Source organism: Mus caroli, chromosome 15 (assembly GCF_900094665.2).
Source record: "Mus caroli chromosome 15, CAROLI_EIJ_v1.1, whole genome shotgun sequence".
Taxonomy (NCBI): domain Eukaryota; kingdom Metazoa; phylum Chordata; class Mammalia; order Rodentia; family Muridae; genus Mus; species Mus caroli.
The window spans coordinates 3,055,592-3,069,959 of record NC_034584.1 but is presented as its reverse complement, the minus strand read 5'-3'; the positions used below and the strand labels follow the sequence as shown (position 1 = coordinate 3,069,959).

The 14,368-nt window shown below is 38.8% G+C and overlaps 1 protein-coding gene across 1 annotated transcript in view; it reads right to left on the bottom strand.

The window, feature by feature from the left end:
* The window catches only part of C9 (complement C9), a 51,146-nt gene that overhangs the window by 11,033 nt on the left and 25,745 nt on the right, over positions 1-14,368 (bottom strand). The window contains exons 6-7 of the mRNA XM_021183552.2: positions 4,890-5,150; positions 897-1,137 (exon numbers count right to left, since the gene is read on the bottom strand). Of these exons, the coding sequence (XP_021039211.1) occupies positions 897-1,137; positions 4,890-5,150 (502 nt within the window). The remainder of the gene's footprint in view (positions 1-896; positions 1,138-4,889; positions 5,151-14,368) is intronic.

Below are 14,368 nucleotides of genomic sequence, written 5' to 3'. Positions count from 1 at the left end.
CCTCCTCCTCCTCCTCCTCCTCCTCCTCCTCCTTCTTCTTCTTCATTTATTTTTTTTATGTATACAATGTTCTGCCTGCATGTATTTCTCCATGCCAGAAGAGGGCACTAGATTTCATTATACCTGGTTATGAGCCACCACCTAGTTGCTGGGAATTGAACTTAGGACCTCTGGAAGAACAGCCAGTGCTCTTAAACTCTGAGCTATCTCTCCAGCACATCTACGTTATTCTTGAAAGAATTGGATGAATCTTTAGGCCCAAGATATCTCCCAACTCTACAGGACGCACGGGTGAAGCAGGATGTTACCTTTGCCCCGTGGTTTTGAGTGTAACAAAGTTTTATTCACTGTAGCCTCAACTGAACTATCTCCATAATATTAGAATGACCACCATATAAAGTAAAACTAATTTTCAACTTTGCTTTAACATATTTTATTTGTTCTATAATATTGACCCTTCCTTCTTCTCAAAGGCAACATTTAGAGCACTTTGTTCCCACCAACATCAAAGAATACTTTGGAAGACAATTATCATACATAAATTGAGCTAGTCTGAGGCTTAAGAGATAAATTATATGAATTGTTTCTTATACCTCCTTCTGCATCTTAAATAAAATTTCCTTAGATATTATATTCCCATTAATAGTCATTCCATTATAATATGATTTGGTGTGTTTCTCAGTAATACTATTGAGTAGTTTGGGAGCAATCGAGCTTATTTAAAATGGACATGAATGAACTATTTGATAGACTGTTAGATGCTGAAGGGCAGAAAAGAATTCTTTCAAAGGGACAGATTATTAGGTTATTTTGTTCTAAGAGTTTACTGAAGGGGGTAATGAAAGCAATGATACTCAGAACTACATTTGTAGCTAGAATTCTATTTCCCGGCATACCTTTCTCTTTCATGGAAGCTTTATCCAAGACATAGATCATTTCATATTGTCCTCCCAGGGACCCAGAGGTACTGTAGTGAGTCCCATAGGTTTCCAAAAATCCAAAATATTCTCCCTTTTCATAGGAAGTTGGTAGAGCTTTTACATCATCCAGGAAAGTTGACCTCAGCACAACATCCCGATTCCTCATTACAAATCTCCCCAGTTGAACCACTCCTCTCAAGTGCACAAACATCTTTTTCTTTGATGAAAAACAGTTGAAGAAGAGAGATATGACTTTTATCACTATCATGCAAACAAATCATGCTATCTTGACGAGCAGTGACTACTACAGAAGACCTCATCAGAATGAGCAAACAAACCATTGCTGGTGATGATGTTCTTCAGCAAATGAAGATCTCAGACATGGTTAGGCAGACACTGACCTTCCTGCCTGGTCATTTCTCATAAAGTTAAACACTCGTTGGCCCCCATGATCAGCAGTGCCACTTTTCAATGCATACCGAAGGATCTGCTTTGGAATTTCATAGCAATACTCAGAAGAGCTTCAGAGGCGAAAGAGCCCAAAGATCCATTAACAGAGGCGTTCTTAAGTAGATAGTGCTGTATCCATACAACGGGAGTTTTGAATTATCAGTCAAAAGAAACAAACTACTTGACACACGTAACAAATAATCTCAAGTACGCGGTGAATAAAAATCAGTTCTACACAAAGGAATGCATATTGCATGATCCCCCTCATAGTAACAGAGAAAACTAAGCTGTCACAGGAGAAATCTGGTCAGTGGTTGCTTCTCACTTGATAGGAAATCAATCTTGTTTGAAGATCTATGTTCTGTGTTTGAAGGCATGTGCTTTCTATTTTTTTATTTTTTATTTTATTTTTTTGGTATGGCTTCTAAGCCCTCATGGATAAATATACCTAACAAGATACTTACAGGAACTCACTTCATACAGCAGCGACCATAATGACATCCCCGTTTTCTGAGCTACATACTGTTTCTCAGTGGAGTCTCAAAGATGAGCAAAATGAAACAGAAGTCCCCCCACCCCCTTTTTTAATTACTGTCAAAATGAGAACTGCATCATGGGATTTGGAATAAAATAGATGTGACATTCTTTGGCTCAACTGATTTCAAAAGTAAGTCTTAGATCATTTCCACCCAAATCGGTTGTTCTTTCTTTTATCTTAAAACAGTAAAACACTTTTCTTTTTGGGTCCTATGTGCCTCACCAGCTGCTACCCATTTCCTAACCCTCATTAGACACACCAGAGCCTGAAAACCTTCTTTATACGTTCTATTCCTAACTCCCCTTTTTTCCCTATTTTCTCTTTCATCCATTTTTAATATCTATTTTTTAATAGGGGAAGGAGTATGTTAAAAATGACTCAGAGCCTTAAACATGCTATGCAGACACTCTACCACTGAGCTATCTCCACGTGCTTAAATCTAATTTAGTCATTAAGCAGCCCTGACAAAGACAAATCTATTCTGGTCAAGGTTTCCAAGGACCTTCATAATCCTAAGGCCAGTGATTACCATCCTCATTTCTGACCCGTGAGCATATTTGACACAGTTAATTGTCTGGTTCGGAGAGTTGGACTTATCAAGCTGAAAAAGATGAGCAGGTCACCCTTGGTATCTTGTCATCATGTAGTTCTGACTTAGTCTGTCTAGGTGGAATCAGAGGGTCTGCTGACCCATCGACCACACTGAATAGCAAGACTCAAGGGCACCACACACCTTGCTTCCAGCTTTTCTTCTTTTACAGTTTTATAGAGTAAAGTTTTCCAAGCATGTCTTTATTTTATTTTTTTATTTGAGTATTTATTATTATTACTTATTCCAAACATGTGGTTTGTCCCACAAAGCCCCATGAGTTGAAGCATCATCTGTCTCTCAAAGCCTCTTAAAATTATAACTTAAATTTGGATATTTTTCCAAACACTAGACTTCCAACAACTTCTTCCTACCTGGCACCTTCAATTGAACATCAATTGAACATCAACTGAACATCTAACAGACTGCTTTTTCTTAATCTAACTAAACTTAATCCCAATCGATCTTCCTTTCAGCCTACTTTGTCTGAAAGGTTCCCTGTTAGCAACTCCATCATTCAAATGACTTAGGCTCCAAACACTGCAATCGGATTTGATGGGAACTTTTTTTTTCTTCTAAACTTTCCATCTGGATTCCTGCATTAACTTTTAAAAACACCATTCTTATGCTTACTCTTTTCATGCCCAACCGATCTTTTCCTAACAGAATACCCAAGGTGGCCATTTTAGGTAGAGTCATGAATGTCAATAGTTGAGCCAAAACCCCTGTTACAGAGGAAAAAAAATCACCCTTTACAGTGAGCTTTGAGGCTCTGTGTAATACAATTAAAGTGTCCTTTCAAAACATTTTCTGGTTCAGTGTGACAGAATCATTCCATCAGACTCTTTCTACCTTTGAACCCAGACTTTAATAGACCTTTTTCCAGAAACACTATCTTTAATTCATCTGTTTGGTGACATCTCCCTTAAGTCTCTGCTCTGATTTCATCTTCTAAATGAAGTCCCCTCATGAGCCTTCTTTCTGGCACTGTTGCTTGCTACCCAATCCTGCTTTCCCTTAACTTCTTCACCTTTATCTCCTCCATAGCACCAATCAATTTCTCAAGACTGGATAGCCGACTCTCTTTGCTGTTCTATTTATTATTTATGGCTGGCACCTTCCGTCAATGGTAAGATTCTGTTGGCTTGATTTAAAAAAAAAAAAGCATTCTAAGGAAAAATGCCTGGCCACACAGTGAGTCTACAATTAAGAAAGAAAGAGATGAACTAAAAGATTTCCAACTCCGAGGGGATGAATGTGCAGATTTGGGCAGACTGATTGTACAATTAAGCACCATATAAGTAGTGAGAGTGAATTGTTACTTGTACCAACGCAGATGATGTGTCTAAGGAGGTGGTGACAACATCAGGAAAGGGAGCAGAAGCCTTTGGCCACTGTCACACCAATTCTGAAAAGGATACCTAACATTTATTCTAAAGGTGGGGAAACGAACTTTGAAATCTGCCATAAATATAAAAGCAGAAATATTTTCTAAAGCCTCAGTCTAGACAAGCGATTACAAAGTAAGCTAATCAATTTTGTGGACAGGATGTGTAAGTGCAAGTCCCAAAAGACCACCAAGGAGCTGATTCTAGTGCAATCACACAAGGGTCTTTACCCAAGCTGGAGCTTGGGCTCTCCACTGACCCTAGCCCAGTTTCAAGCAAATGTTTATAGGGGTAAGCAATCAAGCAAGTGTTTTTAGCCTGACACACATTTGATTGGTGGTCTGTTATGGAATTTTGTTGCCCTTTAAAATAATTGGCTGCTGCTGGGAGCCAAACCATAAACTTAACTTCTGCTTTCCTCCTGATTGGTGGTTGTCAGGAAGTGAAGCGCCAGGGACAGTAACCTGGAGGCACAGGTTTGTTTGGGAGTAAACCAGGAAACTGGTGCTAACCCCCCCTCCTCCCCCAGCTTAGCTTGATGGTTAACTCGGTTCAACTTTAGGTCAGGTTCTCTAAGATGGAGTCTGACCCCAGGATCTGGTCTCTCGGTGAGCACAGTTGCTTCACAGACAGGCTTTACAGTAAACACATAGGCATCACTCTAGGGCCATGGGACAAAGAAGCAAAGTCCTCCAGATTAATTCTTCATTGTATTAATAACCATGGTGATGGTTAAATAGAATGTCCTGACACTTAGGTCTTCGTCACACAGTATGCTCTGAACCTTTAGAACATGTCCCAGTTGCTAACACTCAGTGTTGATGATGGCACTGACTACTGTGTGGCATCTGAGAGTTCCCTACCCTTAGCAGTTTGCTTCCTATTCTAAATATCTCATTGAAGGTTTGCTGTGTTTTGCTTGCATTTCCTGTTGCCTTAAAGAGAGAGTTAGTTAGTTTGAAACATGCCCCATCACATGCTAGATGAATGTATCCAGTTCTTACCGAATGCGAAAAATAAGATGATAGTCGTCGAAAATTTTTTCCCATCAAATATGAAAGTTTAAATTTAGCTGAAATGTCTGTAGGTTTTGAAGAGTGTTTTGTTGGGGAGACTCCCCCAGCTCCCTTTTCAGGTACTTCGGTGGGTGAAAATTTTAGGGCCAAATTTGCATTAAAATTCCAGGTCTTCTCTTGGTTGATGGCTCTGAATACTTCCAAGTGTTCATCATAGTTCTCAGTTCTGAAATTTTTATCAGCCTTGGTCTAAAAAAAATGTATATATATATATTTAAAAAGAGCTGTTAAACAGAGAAACCCAGAGCAGGCAACAACTGGAAAAGCAGCAGAGGGAAAGGGTTTCAGGTGTGGGTGCTGGAGTCAGGTTTCTGTGGTTCAAGTACAGAGCCTGAGTTTTGATTTCATTTCAGTGCTGTGATAAAATACTCCAACAAAAGGCCCTTTAGGGGATAAAGGATTTCTTCAGTTCAGGATTCCATCACCGTGGGGAAGTCAAGGCAGGAATGTGAAGCAGATGGTTACATTTCATCTGTAGTTAAGAGCAGAGAGAATGAATAAATGTCTGTGCTCTGCTCCAGTTGCTTCCTTTCCTGTAACTTAGGGCCTAGACCCAGGGGACAGGGCTACCTACCTTTAGGTCATGTCTCCCCATATCAATTAACGCACTCAAGACAACCCCATATAGTTAATTCTACACTGTGTCAAGGGAGCACTTATAACTGACCACCACTCCCCGCACTCCCTCTTAACTCGGCACTCGGACACACCGCCTTTAAGGCACAACCTCCTGTTTCTTGTCTGACATAAAATAGAGTCCAACTTTAAAATCCTCAGCCTCCAAAAATTAAGACACCTTAAGAGTTCAAAGTCTCTTACCTCTAAATGCCTGCAAAATTTTAATCAAGCCATATTCTTTTAACATAGAATGGCACAGAATAAATGAAGTGGGACATAAAACAGTCACATTCAAATTTGTCCTCCAAAAATTCAACAGGAAAAAGCAGCAATTCTTATACCTCCATATCCAACATCTGGGATTTGTGATAGAATCTGAGTTCCAAAGTAGCCTACTCCTCTGGTCCTGCTACCTGTATCTCACAGCTTCTCCCCAGGCTTAGGTCAGATCATTCCACATCTGCGGCTTTCCATGGTGGATGCCCCAGGACACCAGATTTCAAATATTCTGGGGTCTCTATTGCAATTGAATCTTTATAGCTTCATTCAATGGGCTATAAATAGAGCATTAGGGCCTCTCTGCAGGGACTCCGACTCTGTCCCACAGTGCCTAGCCTCAGCTGCTCACCATGACTCCCCAAATCTTTCATGCTTCATACTTCAAATGCAGTACCATGTGAACAGTGTTTACAACAGTGCCTAGTTTGGAGCCAGCCCCCTGAGATCTATCCTGGCTCCTCTTGGACCACAGCTCTATCCACATCTGAGTCTTGACCCTGTGAAAACACTCATCTGATGCCCAGTGCGGCACTCCAATTTCCGCAGTGGCAGCACCAACCTGAATACCACAGTGCCTTGATGGTTGCTCTGTCAAATGAATCAATCCATTGTTTATATTTCCAGTTTCACTCAGAGTTTCAAGTCACAGGACAAATGGCTTCTAACTCAGTTCCCAACAGTCTTTGTTCTCTGAAACATCATGGCAGGCTTCTACTCCCCACGTTCTTCATAACATTATGGCCTTCCAAGCTCCCACCAGAACTGCACATTAATCCCTACCACCAGCTTTTCTAGCCCAAAGTGCCAAACTTTTCCAAATTACAGTCATAAAATAGATCAGGTAGCAGAAGAAGCACATTATGTTCCTCACAACAATGATCCCACCTCCTCAGAACCAGTGTTATTTTTATTAGAATAATAATATAATAAACACATTATAAATATATATTTAAAATATATTAATATTTTAATTATTAATTTAATAATTTTAATAATTAATTTAAAATAAATATATTTATTTCTATTGCTGTGATAAAATACGCAGACAAAAGCAAGTTTGAAGTTATGGTCCATCATTGGTGAGGAGGCTAAGGGAGGCATATGAAGCCATTAGCCACATGCACAGTCTAGGGCTGCGAATGAATGGATATTGACGTATGCATACTTCTGCTCAGTTTATTTTCAATACTCTTTTACAACTCAGGAGCCAAACCCAGGAAGTGGTGCCACTCACTTCTAGGCTGGGTCTTCTACATCAATTAACATAACTATGACAACCTCCCACAGACATATCCACAGGCCAGTTTGATTAGACGATCCCTCATTGGGACTCTTTCTCTGATGATTCTAGACTGTGTGAAGTAAATGATTAAAGCTGAGCTTCATCACAGTCTGTGATCTGTAGGACACCAGTTAACAGACTGTGCATGGTCTCATTTCTAGTGTGGAAAAAGAGACATTTATCATACCTGGCCTGAATGTCGTTATGAAATTCAAGGCAATAATTTATATAAAACAAGATGCAGCGAGATTTAAATCATTATTAAGTTAATAATTAAAGACATCGAAGAAAAGATTTGTACAGACATTGTGCCGTGATTTGCCTACAAATGAAAAAATTAAGTAAATACTGACAAGGTTTGTGGGCCTATCAATCGCCTTTTAAGGTATTTTATACATATTAGTAAATTTCAATAAAAAGACTTTCATTGCCTAAAATTGTTCTTTAAAGTTTCTACACTATTATTTATCATGGAAAAAAACAATGCTTTCTGTTCCTTTAGAATTACTAACTAACCTGGAGAGTGTACATCAGAGAGGAAGATGAAATGGGAATCTGTGAGGACAGTAGGTTTGCTTCTTTGAAAAGCTTTACTATTTGCCTTTTCTCATTTCTTTTTAAACCACATGCATTTTCCTTTTGGCCTAAAGGCAAACATAAACTAAACAATGCAATGAAGGCCAGGAGGTAGTGTATACATACAGCTCTCCATGATCTGCATTACTCTCAACATTCTGTTTCCCAAGTTCCAACAGAACAGCCCACTGAACGAACTCTCAACACTCAACAACTTTTCTAGCCCAAAGTTCCAAAGTCCTTCCACAATCCTTCCAAGACAATATAGACAGGCCTGTCACAGCAATACCACACTCCTGGCACCAATTTCTATCCTAGTTAGGGTTTTTATTGTTGTGATGAAACACCATGACAAAGGAAACTTGAGGGAGGAAGGGCTTGTTAGGCTTATGCTGACAAATCACTGTTCATCACAGAAAGAAGCCAGGACAGGAATAAAAACAGGGAAGAAACCTGGAGGCAGGAGCTGATGCAGAGGCCGTGGAAGAGGGCTGCTTCCTGGTTTTCTAACCATGGCTGGATCAGCCTGCTTTCTTATAGGACCTAAGACTAACATCTCAAGGATAGCACCACTCCAGTGGGCTGGTCCCTCCCTATTAATCTTATGGAGGCATATTTTTTTTTTCAAGATTCTCTCTTTTTTTTTTTTTTTCTAAGATGGTGCTAGCTTGTGTCAAGTTCACATAAAACTATATATCCCAGCACACTGGGATATATAACATGACCTGATTCTAAGATTTATTTATTTATTTATTTATTTATTTATTTATTTATTTATTTATTTTATGTATATGGTTATACTGTAGCTGTACTGATGGTTTTGAACTATCATATGGTTGCTGGTAATGAAGGTTGCTCACTCAGGTTGACCCCACTCACTCCAGCCTAAAGATTTATTTATTATTATATCTAACTGCACTGTGGCTGACTTCAGATGCACCAGAAAAGGGCATCAGATCTCATTACAGGTGGTTGTGGGCCACCATGTGGTTGCTGGGATTTGAACTCAGGACCTTTGGAAGAGCAGTCAGTGCTCTTAACCACTGAGCCATCTCTTCAGCCCCCATGACCTGATTTTTAAAAAGTCTAAAAACAAACTGAACACACATAATAATTAAAACCCAAGAAATTCCCCACCAAAGATCCCTAAACCAACCTAATTAAAATTTTAAACTTTTTAATAAGGACATTTTTTTTGACCACTTGGCTTCAGTCATGTATTAATATGTTGCGATTTGTATATCTTTCTCAAATTAAATTGAACTTTAAATTGTCATATGAGGTATTAAAATGATATAAACTGAATTCCTGATGCTTAGAGTCTTTGTGAAGTCAGTAGGGGGAGTTCTATGATGTGGACCTTCTACCTTAGAGCTTCAGATTCACGAGTCAAATAAACATCTTTCTTTATAACTCACCTAGTCTGATGTATTGTTTTTACAAGAATAAGAATGGAATACTATCAGGCATGGTGGCACATGCTTTTAACCTCTGTGTTATGAGGGTGGCAGAGGTAAGTGGATCTCTGAGTTTGAGGACAGCCAAATATACAGAGTGAATCCTAGAACTACACAGAGAAATCCTGTATTCAAGAGCAGTGGAGCCTTGCAGAAGCAGCCAGAATACCTCAAGAAGGTCTTTGCTGCTTTCTCACTATGAAGTCACGGTAAGCGAATCAGCCAAAAACAAAACAAAACAAAACAAAACGCAAACAACAACAACAACAACAACAACAAAAAACCAGTTAAGTGTTGCAAGGTGTACCAATGCAAGAACATCATCAGAGAAGCCCCGCAAAGTGTTGCCAGGTTAGTTAATGCAAGCATATCCTCTTACTATCTGTGGGGTTAAATTTAAATTCTTTCTCAACATTACACGTCCGCTCTGGCATAACATTACATGCACTCTCACAAGACAGCGTCCAGAAAAGCACCATGTGTCTGTTCTCAGCAAAATGTCTTTTTACATGTCTGCTTTAGCAAAACATCCTCACATAAGACAGCTTCCAGAAAAAAAAATCACATCACACAACTGAGTTTCCAAAGAAACCTGAAATTTCCACTTTAAAACACCAAAAACCAAAAAGAAAATATAATAATGCAGAGTGGGAGAGATGATTTTATCTGTGGTCCACTTCCCTTTTAGGGAGGTTCTGAAGTTGGTGTGACACTTATCAAGGAAGGGAGGTGGGACTCTTGTCTCTTTGGTCAATAGCATGAATCAGATTCAATAGCTTTTACTGTGTAGCCACTCTGAATGGGAACATAAAGTTATTATAGCCTAGTGGAAAGAGTAAAATTACATAGTTATATTTAAAAGAAGCCTTCCTGGTTAAATATTCAACACAAAGATAACCCACCATTGTGTTATCCAACTGATTTCCAGATAAAATTCACTGCACTCATCCTGAGTAAAGACTTTTCCTAACTGCTGCCATCAAATCATTATTCTCTTTTCCAAAGCTCATTTCTTTTTCTTAAAAATTCTCATTATTTTATCTGAACACAGTCCAGAAGGAAAATTTATGGCAACAAGGATAGGAATATGGCTATTTTTAGGTTGAGAAAATATTGAAAAAAGATTTTATTTTTACTTTAAATTATGCATATATGTATCTGTGTGTGGTTTGTGCGCATTAATGTAATGCCAAGTGAGAAAGCCGGATTCCCTGGAGCTAGAATTAAAGGTTGTGAGCCACTTGACAGAGATGCTGGAGATTGAAATCAAGACCTCTGTAAGAGCAAAAGTCATCCTAAAAGGACTCTGGGGATCCAACTCAGATCATTGGGCATGTGTACCAAGGACTTACCCCTTGAGCTATGTAATTGGCCTTGCTTTCCCCAAAACATTCTTTTATTCTTTTCCCATAACACACACATTGCAGAAATGCATACACATAAAAGAAGAACTTTTTGGGCTAGAGAGATGGCTCAGTGGTTAAGAGCACCGACTGCTCTTCTGAAGGTCCTGAGTTCAAATCCCAGCAACCACATGGTGGCTCACAACCATCCATAATGAGATCTGACATCCTCTTCTGGTGCATCTGAAGACAGCTACAGTGTACTTAGATATAATAATAAATAAATCTTAAAAAATAAAAAGAAAGACTTTCTGGTCTTATCATTTCTTGCTCTTTTTCTAATATTAGCTTAAATATTACCTCTTTCATGAAGCTGCTTAACCTCTTAGCCTTGTAAGTTTTTAGTATATATGGTCTTGTTGGTCCTCTTTTCAAACAAAATAAAACAGACACCTCTTCTGTTATAATTACTCAATAAGTAGACCATCAGATGGAGAGCTACAGGAAGCCAGGGTCATGCCTGCTTTATGCTCTCACTGCTATGGCTTCCTCACTTGGTAAACGGTGTACAGAAGGTACTCAGAGAAGATGTATTAAATTCAGTATGCAGAGTAATGTAGCTAAAGCTAACAGTTGACATTTACTGTTTATCCTGTGCCAGGTGTGGATAAAAGAGTTTTATGTACATGGACGGAGGAGAGACTTCAGGAAGATAGCTGAATAATACATTCCAGGCCTGGTCCCTTTGCAGAAACACTAATTCAAACAACTTTCTGCATGTACAAAGACATCCATGAGAGCTAAGAAAACCAAGTGAGAGATTACCCAACCTAAGTAAAATATAACAATAAGAAAATACACATGGAAGAGGGCAGCGCCACCATTTACTCAACTTCAGGGAACACACTAGGGAGAGGCCCTCTATGGTAAGGTAAAAGTGAGCGAGGGCCAGAATTTGCCTTGGACTTCAGCAATGACAGAAAAAGCAGATGACTGTGGCTCCAGACTCTTTGTCAGTAACTGTGGGTTGAGCCCCCAATGTGCTCTACTGACAGACAAATCCATGACTCCTAAACTGGCTCCTCACAGCTCCAAATGCCAGGTCATACCTAACCAGTCTAGGACACAGATCTTTCCTTGTAAACTTAGCCTCTAAGACTGTCCAGATCTAGGCTGGTTCCTCTGGTCACAGCCTCTAGAGTGAATTTGAGTACCCCCATGCCAGGCTTTCCTTATATAAAAGGCATGAATTAATTATCTCAGGTCCAGGCAAGTTACTTTTGCTACACAGCCCAACATAATGTAACATCAGCATGCATTTGCAGCCTTGAACCCCAACACCAATTGGTTCTAATTAATATAGGTCCCTACTTTGTGTAGGTCAGACCAGATGAGGCCAGGCTCCTAATGAAACCCTTTAGACTTAGGCTCTGGACACATCCCATTGAGGTAGCTTTAATGCCAGCTTGATTTATATACCCTCAAATTTCATGTCCATAACTGAAATGCTGGTTCCTACAGCTTTAGCTTTGGGCTACCGTCTATGGGCAAAACCACCATTCACTTTCCATCACCATTTTTGCATGCACAGCTTTTAGATCCAAGCTGACCCCCATGGCTCTAAGTACTAGGTCAGTACTAGCAGACTGTCTCTGGTCTTGAACCTTGTGCACAAGGGCTCTGGTCCCTCCCAAAGCTAGTCTGGTCCACATGGATTCAGGATGTAGATATACTACTACAACCTAGCCTTCAGGTTTGTCTCAAAAAACAAAACAACAAAACAAAACAAAACACCCTCAATTACAATACAGTCTACAGAGATAAATATTTGTGATGAAGACTTGCAGTCTGACATATAAATAAGAACAAAAAATGTTTCATTTTTATGAGATTGAGGTTAAACTGTTAATAATGTGAAAAAAAGGAAAAGCTTGTAACTATAAGATGATTTAAGAAAGCCTCATGGCGAGTCATGGCGAATGCGAAGCAAGAACCTAGAGTGAAAATATAAAGCTTGAAATAGTCAAAACATCACCATGGGACAAACAAGCAAGCAAACAAATGAAAATCCATCTAATCCAGAAGAAAGGAAGAAGGAATGCTAACTACAGCAACAAACCAAGGCCAGGGCAGAGGTCAGTCCTACCTACCAATAATTACCTCAAAAGTAAATGGGATCCATTGTCTAATTGAGAGATACAGAATAGCTGAATAGATAAAAACCCACAGCTCCTGACCACATGCTGCTTGCAAGACACCCACCTCACTTCTAAGGATGCCCATTCGATTGAAAAAGAGAATGTACATACATTTCCATACAAATGGAAACAAAAGCAGAACAGAGGTAGCCAAACTTGTATCTGATAAAAAAAAAAAAGAGTTTAAGAAAAGAACTATATGAAGAGATAAAGAAAGCCATTGTACAGTGACAAAATCATTAATTCAAAATCATTAATTCAGCAAGATCCTCCAATTGCACATGTGTCTGTGAACCTAAAAATAAAAACGCAAGCATTGGCTTGTTTTGAAATCTCTACATTTCTTCTCTTTTCCTTTTTTATATATTTTTCTGTGTGATCTCAGGCCTTTTTGAGAATTCAATGATTGTGTAAGTGGAGACCACTTTCTGGGACTCTCTTTGCTTTTAGATTGATCCTATTTACTCCTCCTATGATAGCTATGTACGTATCACAGAAAGCTCCCAACTCAAATTATCAAAATCCAGTTGTTCTTCTCTTAGAATGTATTCCTCCTTTAATAGAGTTCTCATACATCGAATCCTCAGATCTCTTCTGATATTGCACTATTCACTGAAGAAGGATCTTCGGACTTTCTGTCTCCATACATTTTATATATTAGGCGTTGTTCTAGTATTTTACAGTTATTAGCATGTTTAGTCCCTGCAAACATCTATGATCACCTTGTTCTGTAGAAAACCATGAGATTTAAGATGAGTTGTCTACTATGTCTAAAGTGAAGGTACTTAAATTCTAGCCAGAAAGTCTAAGTTTAGGGTTAGGCATTTATCCCTACTCTCTCTTCAGCTCATCACAATGATCCTAACATTTACACCGTGCCGTGTTTCATCTCCTCTGTTCACAGTCTGTGCCCATTGCAGACCCAGATATCCCTGTTGCTATCTCCTTGGATTCCATACATTATCATGGGCTGTGGTGGTCTTCCTTTGTAGTGCATCTTCATAAAATCAAACATCTAAAATGACACTCTGTGGTTTCTTCATCTTTGGCATTAATTAAGCCCAACCTACTCAAAATAGCCTGAATTCCTTCATGATTTGACCCTACTTTTAATTCCAAATTGGAACTCATGAAGGTTAACTTATAAATCATGATTCTTATTACAACTTTTATAGGGAAAGTCTACATATTTATTCTTTGGGAAATATCAATATAAAACAAGGAAACAAAAATGTATACATCACCTCTATAGGCCATCAAACTTTCTAAGTGGACTCAAGGTGCCAGTAGAAAGACTAATTGAAATGTTCATCAACCCTCTGTTTGCATGTCACTGTCACCTATAAGGACAATTTGTCATTTTGTGACTGTCCATTTGATTAAAGTTTCTTGCCTTCATTAAATATGTCAGCTTTTAAAAAATAGTAATGCACATGTATGCATTTATTTATTCTTTCAAGGAGCAAGTAATTAATATACTATGTGATGGGAGTTATTCAGAATTCTGTAGTAAATGGAGGATTAGTGTATCAATCAGCAAGGAGTATTTATGATAGACAAAAACAAAACAAAACAAAACAAAACAAAACAAAACAAAACCAAAAACAAACTCCCAAACAGAGGCAAGCAAAAGCATTACTGCAGTTATTTCCCA